We start from the raw sequence: 14,266 nt of genomic DNA on the forward strand, positions 1-14,266 counted from the left end.
ATTTAGTAGAATTTGAACGAGGTTGGTTGTAGATATGTTATTTTACAATATACAATTGAGAATTGCGTCGCGGCAGGAAGTACACTGAGTACAAGCTTCTTTTATCCGCCTAAGCGAGTGACACGCGGCAGGAAGTACACTGAGTACAAGCTTCTTTTATCCGCCTAAGTGAGTGACACGCGGCAGGAAGTACACTGAGTACAAGCTTCTTTTATCCGCCTGAGCGAGTGACACGCGGCAGGAAGTACACTGAGCACAAGCTTCTTTTATCCGCCTGAGCGAGTGACACGCGACAGGAAGTACACTGAGTACAAGCTTCTTTTATCCGCATGAGCGGGTGACACGCGGCAGGAAGTACACTGAGCACAAGCTTCTTTTATCCGCCTGAGCGAGTGACACGCGACAGGAAGTACACTGAGTACAAGCTTCTTTTATCCGCATGAGCGGGTGACACGCGGCAGGAAGTACACTGAGTACAAGCTTCTTTTATCCGCCTGAGCGAGTGACACGCGGCAGGAAGTACACTGAGCACAAGCTTCTTTATCCGCCTGAGCGAGTGACACGCGACAGGAAGTACACTGAGCACAAGCTTCTTTTATCCGCCTGAGCGAGTGACTCGCGGCAGGAAGTACACTGAGTACAAGCTTCTTTTATCCGCATGAGCGAGTGACTCGCGGCAGGAAGTACACTGAGTACAAGCTTCTTTTATCCGCATGAGCGGGTGACACGCGGCAGGAAGTACACTGAGTACAAGCTTCTTTTATCCGCATGAGCGGGTGACACGCGGCAGGAAGTACACTGAGTACAAGCTTCTTTTATCCGCATGAGCGGGTGACTCGCGGCAGGAAGTACACTGAGTACAATAAGAATTGTAACTTACTTTCATTGGTATCAATTGCCGACACATAAAGCGTTTTCATGCCGTCCAATTTTAAAAATGATGATTTTCCGGCCTCTGATAAGAAAATAACAAATTCAACATTATTATTAGCAAATAACACAAAGAAAATTCAAGATTAAAGATTGTAAGCCATTTACTTGAACCAATCTGGTTGAAACATAACGTCATCGAAATTGCTTTAATGTACAAAATAATAGTGAGACATTTGCCGGGCGGGAAACAGACTCGTATTAGAAAGAAAATATGCCCAACATAAAATTCTACAAAATGATCCTCGAATCTTTATTCCCAAAGTAGAACGAAGCAAAACTTTCAGCAAAACTTTCTATTTGCAATATTAAATCTAGATGTGATTTCTGGCACATCAGTGAAAAAAAATTAATTTGGACTAATCGTTGCAATCTTACAGTGGTTTATGGTTGCCTTTGAATGGACCTTGTCCGTCGTCGCAGGAAGTCTGGGTCTAGCCAAATTCTGACGTCATCCAAGGTAGTTGGTATGTATATTTTATATTGACGTGTCTCTTGCATGATGTCACAAATAAATCGGTCCAGACTTTTTTGACAAAAGACAAGGTCCGTCAAAAAGTCATTTTTGGCAGCTTTAAAACCACGATAAAAATGGGATGGTTGGACTAAATTAATGACTTTTTTCACCGATGTTTTCAACATCACACCAGGACTTAATATCGCATATAAAATCTTTTGCTAACAGGGGCACTTGAACCAGATTCGACCAAAAGAATTATGTATCAAACAGCTCCACGCAATTGATAACATATTTTAAATTCACCATAATTGGATTTTCACTGTAAAACTTTCCTTAGCGACGAGAAGCATCATGTTATGTTTTTAACATCATTAGAGAGTTTTAGCAAAGACTACGAGTACGATTTACGTCATTTTGGCGCGAAAACATTGTTGCGACAACAAAAACACGTAGCCGCCATCAATCTGAGTACGATGTTTTGTAAAAAATTCGTAGTCGCGACTACGATGTCCTTTTAAGCAAAGAAAGTAGATATATTTCTTCATTCTGTAAGAAATTAGTTTACAGCACTATTTTCGAGCATCAAGGCTTTAATTTAGAACCTTTTTTGAGCGCAGATGTGCATTAAAAAGGAAAATATGACCTGCAAAACTTTCATGTATTTCGTACGCAAAGTGAAAGGTAAACAAACAATAAAGTAGTACAAATGTACCGTACATAAAACTTAAAATAGTGAAGATTGTTCAGTCTATAGAGTCCTATATTCTTGCAAAGTCAGTATTACCGATTTGTTGATATCATTATTGACAAATAGAGCCGTATCTGCTTTGCAAACTTCTGTGTTTTACACAATAAAAAGACTCGTTCTGTTTCTATAGCTAAAACTAAATTTTGACGAAGCGACAACGACAACAAACTTGCTCGTGCCATTCCCTTACAAGGTCAAATTTCGTACTCGTTGTCGTAGTCGTACTCTAGCTAAAGCTCCCTATTCTATGACCGACTACAGTACACAACACACGGATAATCAAACATTCATCTGATTCGTCGATCATTCGTTACAATCACACGTCGAACAATTCAATTATAAAATGTGTGCGCTGATCGCTTTCCAAGCTCACTGAAAAGGGAATTTCGATTTTATGTCACGTGATTATAAACAGCCAATAAAGGATGAGCATATAACAACGTGTTACATAATACTTACTCGTAGATACCAATGCTTTGAGAGAGTTAAGAAGTGCTTTTCGAATAGCAGCTTGTCTATTATGATGATCGGTTCTATGCCAATCAACGAACATTTTGAGAAGAATTTCCACTCCATTTATATTCACAGCTTTTACAGCAGCGCCTTCTAAAAATTATGAAATTCATCAAAATTTAATCTTGACTTTTCAGGTTCAGTATCGTGTTCAACCTTCAATCATGCTGGGTTTTATAGTAAGGAATTTTATGCGGGGTGGGTTGGGGTGGTGAGGGAGGCAAAGAGTTTTTTGTAGAGACATTATTTTATAATGCAGAATTGCACACCAAGCACTTAGTGAAAGAAACATAATTCAAATCATAAAATCACAGTTAATAAAGCAGTTGTTGAAAGTTCAGCCTTTGGAAAATCCATTCTTATTTCAAAGCAAGGTAAAACATCTTTAAGAAACTCAGCATTTAAATTTCTACAGTGTAATATAAGTACGTACGTAAACTAGGTAAAGTTCGTGGAACACACAACTTACTTGATTTCACAGAAACGGCAATGAGATCGAGTACAAGCCTAAATGTTCAGAAAATGAAACAAGAAAAAACTAGTAAAGAATTTAAAAATAAATTGTCGGGTAAAGGGATGATTGAAATATGGGAAAGTAACGAAGAGATGTAGAATACGTAGCAACACCCACATACAACATTAGTGGCAAATACTAAACAGGGGGGTGGGGAAGATTTAAACCCTAGTGCCAAATCCCTAAAATCACACCTACATAACATAACTGCGATGTTAAATAATAACTATTAGATAGACTTCTGTACTGTTAAAGTACCAGTAGACGCATTAGAGCTTGTGTGCGTAGGATTATGTGTAAGTAAAACTTAAATTTCCTGAGATCAAAATTTGAAAGTATACCAATAGGCATGCCCTGGAATCTCCCTAGAAATCTCATGCATTGATGACGAGCCCCTCTCCCTCCACACACACATCAAAATTTGAAAGTATACCAATAGGCATGCCCTGGAATCTCCCTAGAAATTTCATGCATTGAGGACGAGCCCCCCCCTCTCCCCTCCACACAAAAAATAATTTCGAAAGTTTCCGCCACTGCACAATGATTTATATTTTAAAAAATAATTTTAGAGTTAAAAAAAGTATAGTATCAATAAGATGCAATTTTTACGTGCTTCTCTGACCCTGATAAAGATACTTTAAAAAATAATTTTAGAGTTAAAAAAAAGTATAGTATTAATAAGATGCAGTTCTTACATGTTTGTAGATGTAGATCGTCCAGGTTGGTATAGTCCTGAGAAGAACTGTTTTTGTTGTTGTTGACTGACGTATCGACAACCTAAGCGGTAGTCATCTTCAGTGTCAAAATGGAGATGACTACCGCTTTTGACTCTGAAGATAACTACCGCTTTTGACTCTGAAGATGACTACCGCTTTTGACTCTGAAGATGACTACCGCTTTTGACTCCTAAGATGACTACCGCTTTTGACTCCTAAGATGACTACCGCTTTTGACTCTGAAGATGACTACCGCTAAGGTTGTCGAAACGTCAGTAAACATCAACAACAACAGTCCTTCTCAGGACTATACAAACCTGGACGATCTACATCTACAAACATGTAACGATACTCCCGGATTCAAATCATTCACTTTATGCAGTTCTTACGTAGATACTTACTTCAACGTTGTAATTTTTCTATGTCCACAATTCGACAAAATACGAAACAATATGTTAATGAATCCTGCTTTGTTGAGAACACTGCAATTCACACCTTTAAAAATACAACACACTTAGTAAGATTAGAAACAAACCAAGTTTTTAAAACCACGTAATTGAAAATACGAAGCCTTACTTACACTATGTAAAAATTGCAATCATTTACCATCTTTGATTATGTATATATGTAGATACTTACTACTTCCACATGCATGGTATATATGTAGATACTTACTACTTCCACATGCATGGTATATATGTAGATACTTACTACTTCCACATGCATGGTATATATGTAGATACTTACTACTTCCACATGCATGGTATATATGTAGATACTTACTACTTCCACATGCATGCTTCATAACCAAGAGAGACGGATGTAAAACTTTAAAGTTGTTCACATTTTGCTTGATCATTTCAATGGTGATTTGAAGACAGCCGGTCAAACGAAATTTCACAGGAAACTTGCGATCTACACAATCATATAACATACATAATGAAGCATTATACAACATAATGCAGTAACCAAAACTTTTAACCAGAAATAAATTCGGAGTACACATGTGCATCTAAGATAAAGTTTATCCCATGCACGCAACTATTTGAAGATACGTAGCTTCATACAATTTACATACAACGTAAAAACACTTTACATACAACGTACAAACACTTTACATACAACGTACAAACACTTTACATACAACGTAAAAGCAATTTACATACAACGTACAAACACTTTACATACAACGTACAAACACTTTACATACAACGTACAAACACTTTACATACAACGTAAAAACACTTTACATACAACGTACAAACACTTTACATACAACGTACAAACACTTTACATACAACGTAAAAGCACTTTACATACAACGTACAAACACTTTACATACAACGTACAAACACTTTACATACAACGTACAAACACATTACATACAACGTACAAACACTTTACATACAACGTACAAACACTTTACATACAACGTACAAACACTTTACATACAACGTACAAACACTTTACATACAACGTACAAACACTTTACATACAACGTACAAACACTTTACATACAACGTACAAACACTTTACATACAACGTACAAACACTTTACATACAACGTACAAACACTTTACATACAACGTACAAACACTTTACATACAACGTACAAACACTTTACATACAACGTACAAACACTTTACATACAATGTAAAAACACTTTACATTCAACGTATGAACAATATACAAATCATGTACCTAGCAAACAAGGGAGGGCTTAAACTAAATAAGTATAAAAAATTTTTACATTTTGTTCTTTAGACTTGGAAAACCATTTGTAATGTGATTATGAACTTCCAAAAAACAAGCCTCATTAATAAGAATTGTGTAACACAAAAATGAAAAGGCTTATGCAACTTGCTCTTAGCTGTTTTGTAAAAGAAAGCAATGATCACAAAATCACCTTTGACTGCAATTTTTGCGAGTATTGAATGAATCAATGCAAACATTTCTTCCATATTAGGTGAATCTGATATTTCCAATTTCAACATCTTTAGCAAAACATCCACACAACCATTATTCCCAAGTACTGTGAAACTCTTTTTTCCTGAAATTAAACAATGAACAAATTCCCATGAAAATGATGTACATAAGTCGAACCTTTCCCAGGCTTTTTATATCGTGAAACGACATATTTAAGCCCATTTAAACAAATGCAATTAATTTCAGTTTAGCTTTTTTGCCCATTGAATTTGACAATTGCGTCCTTTCAAACAGCCCAAAAGGCATTGCATTTCCTTACTAAATATACGTATAACAAACATCTTATCAAATTATATATTATACAATTCCAATAGACAATCCAAATGAATTTACGTAGTCTCTTACTCAATAAAATATATCTCACCAGAATTCAACAATTCCAATAGACAACCCAAGACATTCTGCAGTACTTGAAAATCACTGCAATTCTAGGTAAAACGAAACTTCTTTTTGAATGAAAAAACACACGTGCATGTAATTGACACAACCGAACTGAGTATATGTCGGATTTAGCATTTTTTTTGAGCGCAAACATGCTTTGACATTATCAGAATGCCATCTTCAGTGCAGAATGATTAGTGTTGAGTGATAAGATACATTATATAAGAAGCTGCAATATAAATAAAGTATTTACTATGAATGGTATTGTGATTTAATTTCAATTAGGATTATTGAACTATTCACATAAAAAGTCATATTGTAAAGTACACATAGTGTTATAGTGATGAATTTGATCATTTAAATCAAGATTAGTTTTGTTAATGTGAAGAGCTTCTTTGGTTTTGAGAGAGAAAGTTGATTGACCTGTGTCGATGATTTTAAAACAGGAAGATGAAAATTTAGCTTTACATGAAGGAGAGGCATTAACATGTTTCTAGATAGTGGAGTTTTTGTCTGTTTGAGCGAGTTCCTTTATCCTGGTGGATAGTTTGGCGAGAAGTTTCACCAATATAGCGAGAATAGCATCGCGCACGGAAAAATTGACAAACTACTACAGATTTAGAAAGTTCTGAAAGTGAATCTTTTATGTGAACAGAGATTTTATCTGGAGAGATGTAAAAATAAGTTTGCCCTCAATGTCAGAAGAGTAGCGTTTAATGATCTGTGTGAGTTTGTGTTGAGTGTGTCTTGAGTAATCATCTATATACGGTGGGCGAGTTTGTGTTGAGTGTGTCTTGAGTAATCATCTATATACGGTGGGCGAGTTTGTGTTGAGTGTATCTTGAGTAATCACCTATATACGGTAGTTTGAAATAACGTTTATTATCAAGCTCTTGTTCAAAAAGTGTTGTATTTTTGAACAACAACAGAATCACTGACTCGTCCAACTCCACAACTAACACAAACGATCGCCGAAATTTAGAGTAAAAAGTCTTTACTTTTGTCGCAGTGACACTTGTTCTGTGTTTTATTAAAGTATTTCTGGCATGGCTTAGACTTGCCGCATTATAAAGAATTCGGCGTGGCAAATGCTTCGACCAGTGTAAAGGTTTGTGCTGCATTTCCTGGTGATCATAAGCCCACTTTGTACATAATATAAATCCTAATACAGTTTATTTTACATGCACATGAAAAACATGTGACTTAGACGAGATTTGAGCTCGCACCTTCGGGTACTAGTCCGCCGCTCTACCTGTTGAGCTACTAAGCCAATCTACCAGTAGCTCTACCTGTAGCTACCTGTAGCTCAACAGGGAGAGCGGGGGACTAGTACCCGAAGGTACGAGTTCAAATCTCGTCCAAGTCACATGTTTTTCATGTGCATGTAAAAACCGTGTTAAGATTTATACTACGTATAATCTCTCTGATGATGGCTTTGGAATAAAGTATAAGCCCACTTATTTAGCAAAAATTTCAAGAACACTTAATGGACAGTCAAGATTGGTCATCCACGAACAAACAATGTAAATTATAGTTTTAGAGGCACGTACAAACCAAACTACGAAAATACATAAAAAAAACTCATCGCCTCAATTAGCATACACAAGTAAACTGCTTTTTTAATAGCTTATAAACGTAAAGACTAAAGCAATACATAGCCAACATAAGCATTAACTTATGGCAACAAAGTAAATGGTTTGAACAAGGGAGTATCGTTACATGTTTGTAAATGTAGATCGGTATAGTCCTGAGAAGGACTGTTTTTGTTGTTGTTGACTGACGTTTCGACAATCTTAGCTGTAGTCATCTTCAGAGTCAAATGAGGAGTAAACGTCAGGTTAGGCGTATTTGTTATCTGGTTCTTACGTCATTGTATTGTGTGTACAGGAAATGTGTATTGTCATTGTGAATTAGTGTGAAGTAAAATATTTTTATTTTTAGTTGTGATGTGTGATTTAGGTGCAATGTTTTTAGTTGTAATGTGTGGGTGTCAATTGTGTATTGTCATTGTGAATTAGTGTGAAGTGAAATGTTTTTAGTTGTGATGTGTGATTTAGGTGTGATGTTTTTAGTTGTAATGGGTGGGTGTCAATTGGGTATTGTCATTGTGAATTAGTGTGAAGTGAAATGTTTTTAGTTGTGATGTGTGATTTAGGTGTGATGTTTTTAGTTGTAATGTGTGGGTGTCAATTGTGTATTGTCATTGTGAATTAGTGTGAAGTGTAATGTTTTTAGTTGATCGTTTGTTCGTATTGTGAATAAGTCGTTTGTAAGGTGCCGGTAATTGCTGTGATCTGTTCAGGGGGGTTTGTTCCAAGTTGGTATACCAACTTTCTAATGTAAGCCGTTGTCTATGGTCAGTGCAGTAAGTAATGCCCTTTAATGCAACTCGGATTAAAGTCACTACATGAGTAAGTTGAAATTGTATCATTCACAAACATCCTTACCTCCATACAACTTGGATAAAAGTCACTACATGAGTAAGTTGAAATTGTATCATTCACAAACATCCTTACCTCCATGCAACTTGGATAAAAGTCACTACATAAGTAAGCTGAAATTGTATCATTCACAAACATCCTTACCTTCATGCAACTTGGATAAAAGTCACTACATGAGTAAGCTGAAATTGTATCATTCACAAACATCCTTACCTCCAGAAGATTTAATAATGCTCCAATTTTCTCACATATCTTGATGACACTTTCTTTCTTGCCCTTGTCTAAAAAGACAAAATTCTTAATTTAAATAATTACAAGCTTGCGTACAAAACACGGTCTTGAAATTAACCAGCTAACATAAAAAACACAAATAGCAAAAAAATCCACTAATCTTGAACTCTTCATCAATTGATGTTTTCAAAGCAAAATCCCAGCTCGCTTTCCCAAAGTAGGTAATTTTGTGATTGTAAATGCAAATATTTGACCAACTTTCTTTTTATTTAATAGAATTTAGTGTCCACAGTACAGTCATGTAAACTTGCTATTCTTGTAAAATTTTTATTTGTTAATTAGTACATGCCCTGATGAAGAAAGCAACTCGTGTAGACAATGATTGGTGTGCGGAAATAAATTATTCATTCACTCAGTTGCAGACACTTTCTGAAATACTGGGGGCCCCCTCACCCACCCACCCCCTCCCCCCAAGTATCCACCACTCTATTCACTCTTACTCTGCTAGCTTACTCATCAAGCAAGCAACACAACAAGTACACATGCCAGGGCCGTTGCTAGAATGTTACTCGGGGAGGGGTGTTTATATATTGTGCTCTCTAGAAATAAGTCTGGTACAAGTGAGTATATGAACAAACATTCCCAACAAACATTCTAGCATCATTCCTACAGCAAACCAATCATCTTCTTAACATAAAAATGACAACAATATCTCCATGCCAGGTGAACAATCTTGCTCTTTTATACATATAACGTGTATATGTTTGTATCATTAGAAATGCTCGTGCTTCTTTTCAGAAACTAATCTAAATACGTAGAAGCTATTTATTCAAGCATGCACTAACTCAATTTTTAAAGGAAAACAGGGAAGTTGATGGTGATTTGATCATGACTGAAGGCATTATGTCATGTTACTATAAAAGATAGCATCACAGTACTTAAGTCGTTTGTTTAATCATGGGTAAACTCTATTCAAGGTTTAAGGTGTGTAAACTTTTGATGGTGATTTAAACTTAACAAAAACTATACTTCAAACAGTTTCTTCTTTATATGGCGAAAAACTTCATGCAAGAAACAGAAGTATGAAATAAAAACAACCTCTATTGATTCAAATCAATATTTATTAATAAATCATGAAGATAAAACTAACACGGAGTTAAGTTAACAGTGATTGAATCTCCTTCGTACTTATTTATAGTAAGTCCAATTACCTGTTGTCTGGAGTAAATGATGCATTTTAAGAGTAACATAACGAAGTTGCTCTAAGTCCAGCAAACGCTTGTCAACAGCAGCAAGCCTTTCCAGTTGGTCTGATAGCTGGGAAAGTCTGGATACATTGCTAAAGTAAAGAAACTTGAGGTTAGAGAAAGAGAAGAACTTACTTGGGTTTACCCATAACATATTGTTGAGTTCTTACCCACCTTTTACAGGCAAGTTTATTCATTCCGTCCGCGCATTCATTCCACCACAAGAAATAATCTTCGCCAAATGCCTTGCTGCAACAACTTCACAACATTATTTTTTACGTACCGGCCAAAAACGAATTCATCATGGTAACATTGCAGGCAAACTTTAAATAGTATCCCCCTCCATTAACGATGAGATTTAGCATTGAATTTTCATGCAAAAGCTGCCAAATATGTTAGGACATCAATAATAGACATTCAAATGGTAAGCAAAGCAATAACGTTTCATATTTCAAATTTTCTGCCATATTTGATTTGATGTTTATTCGTCACTTAGTTTCTAAAAACAGATGCGCTAGGCGTACATACGGAGGATCGTTTACTTCGTTATTTTCATTTCGACGTGTTTTACAGAAAATGAACATGGTCAAAATATTCAATGAAAGTGGTCAAAATATTCAATGAAAGTGGTCAAAATATTCAATGAAAGTGGTCAAAATATTCATTTGCCTTATCAAACATTTTTTTGTAACAAGAAGATACTGAAAACCACTGAAATCATTTCTCGTAAAAGATAACTCGAACGAAAACGTTTGCATGAAGTCCTCTTTGAGAGAAACTAGATCTTCAACCACGGTAAATGGGTTTTGTTGGCCGTGTCCAAAAGCGAACTGCATTTTAAATTTAAAAAGAGCTTCTATGTCAGCCACAAAAGTTTAGGACACTCTTCTGTGCTCTTTGAGAGACTTTCTACGTTCTAAGTACTTTGCGGTATTTAAAATACTTTTATTTCAGTTTTGTGTTCATAAACATCTTACAGAAAAATTTTTTAGTCCAGATGACCCGAGAATCTGATCTCAGATTTGTATGCGTGAAATGTAACAAAACTTGATCACTGATGTTAAGAATTTACAGTGGCGGATTATTAAATACGGGGCCTGTATGCTAAGACGAAGTAGTGGGCCTTTAAGCGATGACTTATCCTCTTCCCACTAAGTTCAGTTTTTCTTTACTTTTGCATTCCGTGTTTGAACCCCATAGTGTAAAAATTAGGGAAAAGTTCAGTTTATAGTTCAAACGAAATTTCGAAAATCATTGACATGGTCAGGGAAATAGTAAAAGTTAATACTTCATGAGTTCTGAGCATTGCGCATTTGAAAAGTTTAAAAGTAGATAATACGAAAGCCATTTTTCTCTGCATTCAATTGCTCGTCAGGTTTTCAACAGCATACATGATCTAACCTAAGCACATTTAGCTAGACCATATTAGTAAAATCTTCCAAGTCCTAATTATGTCTAGATACAACGGACCTCTCGAAAGCCTGGGCCTGTCGTCTTAAGCCTACTTAGCCTATTGGATAATCCGCCTTTGTTAAGAAGGCCATTGTGGTATCTTTTTGACTCGTCACTTTTAAAGTGTTTCATCCAGTCTGTAGATACGACCTTTAATTAACTATGTTGTACATTTTTAACGAAGTAACACAGCATAAATTTTCTACAGAACACAAAATTAAGCAAGAAAGGCCACTAAGCGCCGCAAGTAATGCCTGTTGTAATTTTGAGTGATTGAAAGGGGGCAAAACTTCAAGCGAAAAGATTACTACTGTTGTTAAGCGCCACAAGTAATTTCTGTTGTAATTCTCAAATAAGGCCAAATTTGTTGTTCGATTTCGAATCTTGTACGTATAGTTGTTAAATCAGAATACTGTGAAAGTGCTGAAGAACCTTCATCTGATGATAAGTATTAAATCTTTTCCATTGGCCAAAATAATTTTACGCTTGGCTGAATCACGGCTACCCGGGATGATGTAAACAGCCCTCAATGGTTTTCCTACATGACGTACCATGACGTCAAGACCGTGAGATGCAAAGCCATACGTTCCCATGCGGTACAAATAGGGTACTGGAGTGGCTAAAATAAGTACGAACCATAGCGCCAAGTACGTTCGGTTTTCATAGCCGTACAGCAAGAGCGTAACTTTAGATTGCTTTTTTCACAAGAGAAAAACAAGACCATGCAAGAATGCTACATAATAACAATGTGAGTCACATTTTATAGTTTGATTTGAAAGAATCAAACTTTTCTTGATGTTCATTGGTTCTTAATCATCATCAACTCATTTTCTTGTGCAATAAATTCCCGCAATTTAAAGTTATAACATTATTATGTTGTATGATTTTAACAACGCAAGGGATTTAATTGTGATTTTATTGAGCTTCTTTTCAGCTATGGTAGAGGTCTTCTTATACAAAAGAATATTTTTTTATCAATGCTTCAGCTGGCGTGGGCAAACAGTATTGTTTTCTAAAACTTAGGAGGTTGATGGTAAGCAAAGAATTTCTCTGAGAAATGCATTAAAAGAAAGAATGATAATGACTTTAAGTCTACAGAACTAACTTCATTAACGACACTCGTAATCGTATGTATTATCAGTGACGTAGCAAACTTGATAACTGTGGGACGGGACGCATATTACTATATGCATGTTCTGCAGTGTATTAAGCTCCTTTGAAATCAATTGTTTTCTACGGATTAAGACTTGGGAAAATGAATTTATGCCTCTCCCATCCCTCATTAAACTACAGTAATCCTAAAGTTGGCAAAAGTAAACAGCCTTCGGACGTCATTTAGGTTACCAGACTTTGAAAGTTAATTTGATTTATGAAAGTACAGTACAGTATGACAGTTAAACTTTAAGCTTAATTGAAAATAAATGTAGTAAATGTGATCTGTAAGGCATAGTATTCCTGGTTTCAAATCTACATCATAGCCGCCATGTTGGATGGTTTAACAATGGTTTTCATTATTTACAATCCAATATTCATCCAACATGGCCAGCATTCCATTTTTCTTTTACTCCCAGGTAAATATTTACACACCACCAATAGAACAAAAAGTAAGCCACCTTTTGTGTAACGCATATTTATTAAGCATGTGATTAATACATTGTGCTCCAAAAAACGGAACCCGCCCAAACAATAATGTTTGCATTAAAATGAAATCTGCATAAGATAATTTAGGCAGGTTCAAACGTCGCATTTTACATGCGCCGAATGCATTTAAAACAAATGAAAATGAGATAAAATTCCTCATTTTCTTTTGTTTCAAATGCATTCGGCTCATGTAAAATGCGACGTTTGAAACAGGCCTTAGTCTGCAAAAGCTGTTTGTTCTGCCTGGCTAATTTAGCCACACGTTTGTCTCTGTGTTTGTTGCAACTTATGGAAAATATGATTAAGTTTTTGTGGCCTTTAGAACGCGGTCAATGTCGCTTTGATTTACAAAGCTTTTGCGTAGTAAATTTGATTGAAAAATCAGTGTATGACAGTGCTTTAACTTGTCATTTTACTATTACTGTACAAACCTCATGAAATCCCAGATTCAATGAACTTTCAAGTTCATTAAACTGTTGTGAATGGTAGTTATTGTATGTAATAATTTCTACGAATACATAATTAATGTTACGTGAGTTCCGGTTTTTCGGCACCCCCAAATCACTGCCCGTATAATGAGCCATAAAATGCGTTTTCTGACACATAAAAGGACAGATCTAGCAAAGACCGTGATTTCGTTAAATAGCTGTATAAGACACCGAACAGTAAAGCAAAGTGGTGCTGAACTGCGAGCCTTAATTAATCCATTCTTCATTGCCTTGATCTAAGAAAATGTGGTTGTTCGTTATTCAAATATGTGTTACTTTCAATCTCGTGATTATGACGCTAGTTTGGATAATGGATTGGTGTATGATCTCGTCGACCGAAACGGCGTTGTTAAAAGACTCAAACGCAAGAAGACGTTTGGGAAAATTTGAGGAAGAGTGTGAGATCATGAGCAGCGAACGTGACGGCGCAACTAATTGTTGCTACGTGATACGTCTGCGCTCAACACACGGTCTTGTCGAATCGAAAGTTCGCCAGAGTTTGCTGCGACTTGCTTTAC

At 36.0% G+C, this 14,266-nt stretch overlaps 1 protein-coding gene across 1 annotated transcript in view; it reads right to left on the reverse strand.

The window, feature by feature from the left end:
* The window catches only part of LOC124454617 (cytosolic carboxypeptidase 1-like), a 36,423-nt gene extending 25,795 nt beyond the window's left edge, over positions 1-10,628 (reverse strand). The window contains exons 1-11 of the mRNA XM_047005397.1: positions 10,492-10,628; positions 10,342-10,416; positions 10,132-10,259; positions 8,903-8,970; positions 6,232-6,295; positions 5,788-5,931; positions 4,665-4,796; positions 4,283-4,376; positions 3,121-3,158; positions 2,598-2,744; positions 881-955 (exon numbers count right to left, since the gene is read on the reverse strand). Coding sequence (XP_046861353.1) covers positions 881-955; positions 2,598-2,744; positions 3,121-3,158; positions 4,283-4,376; positions 4,665-4,796; positions 5,788-5,931; positions 6,232-6,295; positions 8,903-8,970; positions 10,132-10,259; positions 10,342-10,416; positions 10,492-10,532 — 1,006 coding nt within the window. The 5' untranslated portion in view covers positions 10,533-10,628. The remainder of the gene's footprint in view (positions 1-880; positions 956-2,597; positions 2,745-3,120; positions 3,159-4,282; positions 4,377-4,664; positions 4,797-5,787; positions 5,932-6,231; positions 6,296-8,902; positions 8,971-10,131; positions 10,260-10,341; positions 10,417-10,491) is intronic.
* Between the last annotated feature and the right edge of the window lie 3,638 nt (positions 10,629-14,266).

Source organism: Xenia sp. Carnegie-2017, unplaced genomic scaffold (assembly GCF_021976095.1).
Source record: "Xenia sp. Carnegie-2017 unplaced genomic scaffold, XeniaSp_v1 HiC_scaffold_3, whole genome shotgun sequence".
In the NCBI taxonomy this organism is placed as follows: domain Eukaryota; kingdom Metazoa; phylum Cnidaria; class Anthozoa; order Malacalcyonacea; family Xeniidae; genus Xenia; species Xenia sp. Carnegie-2017.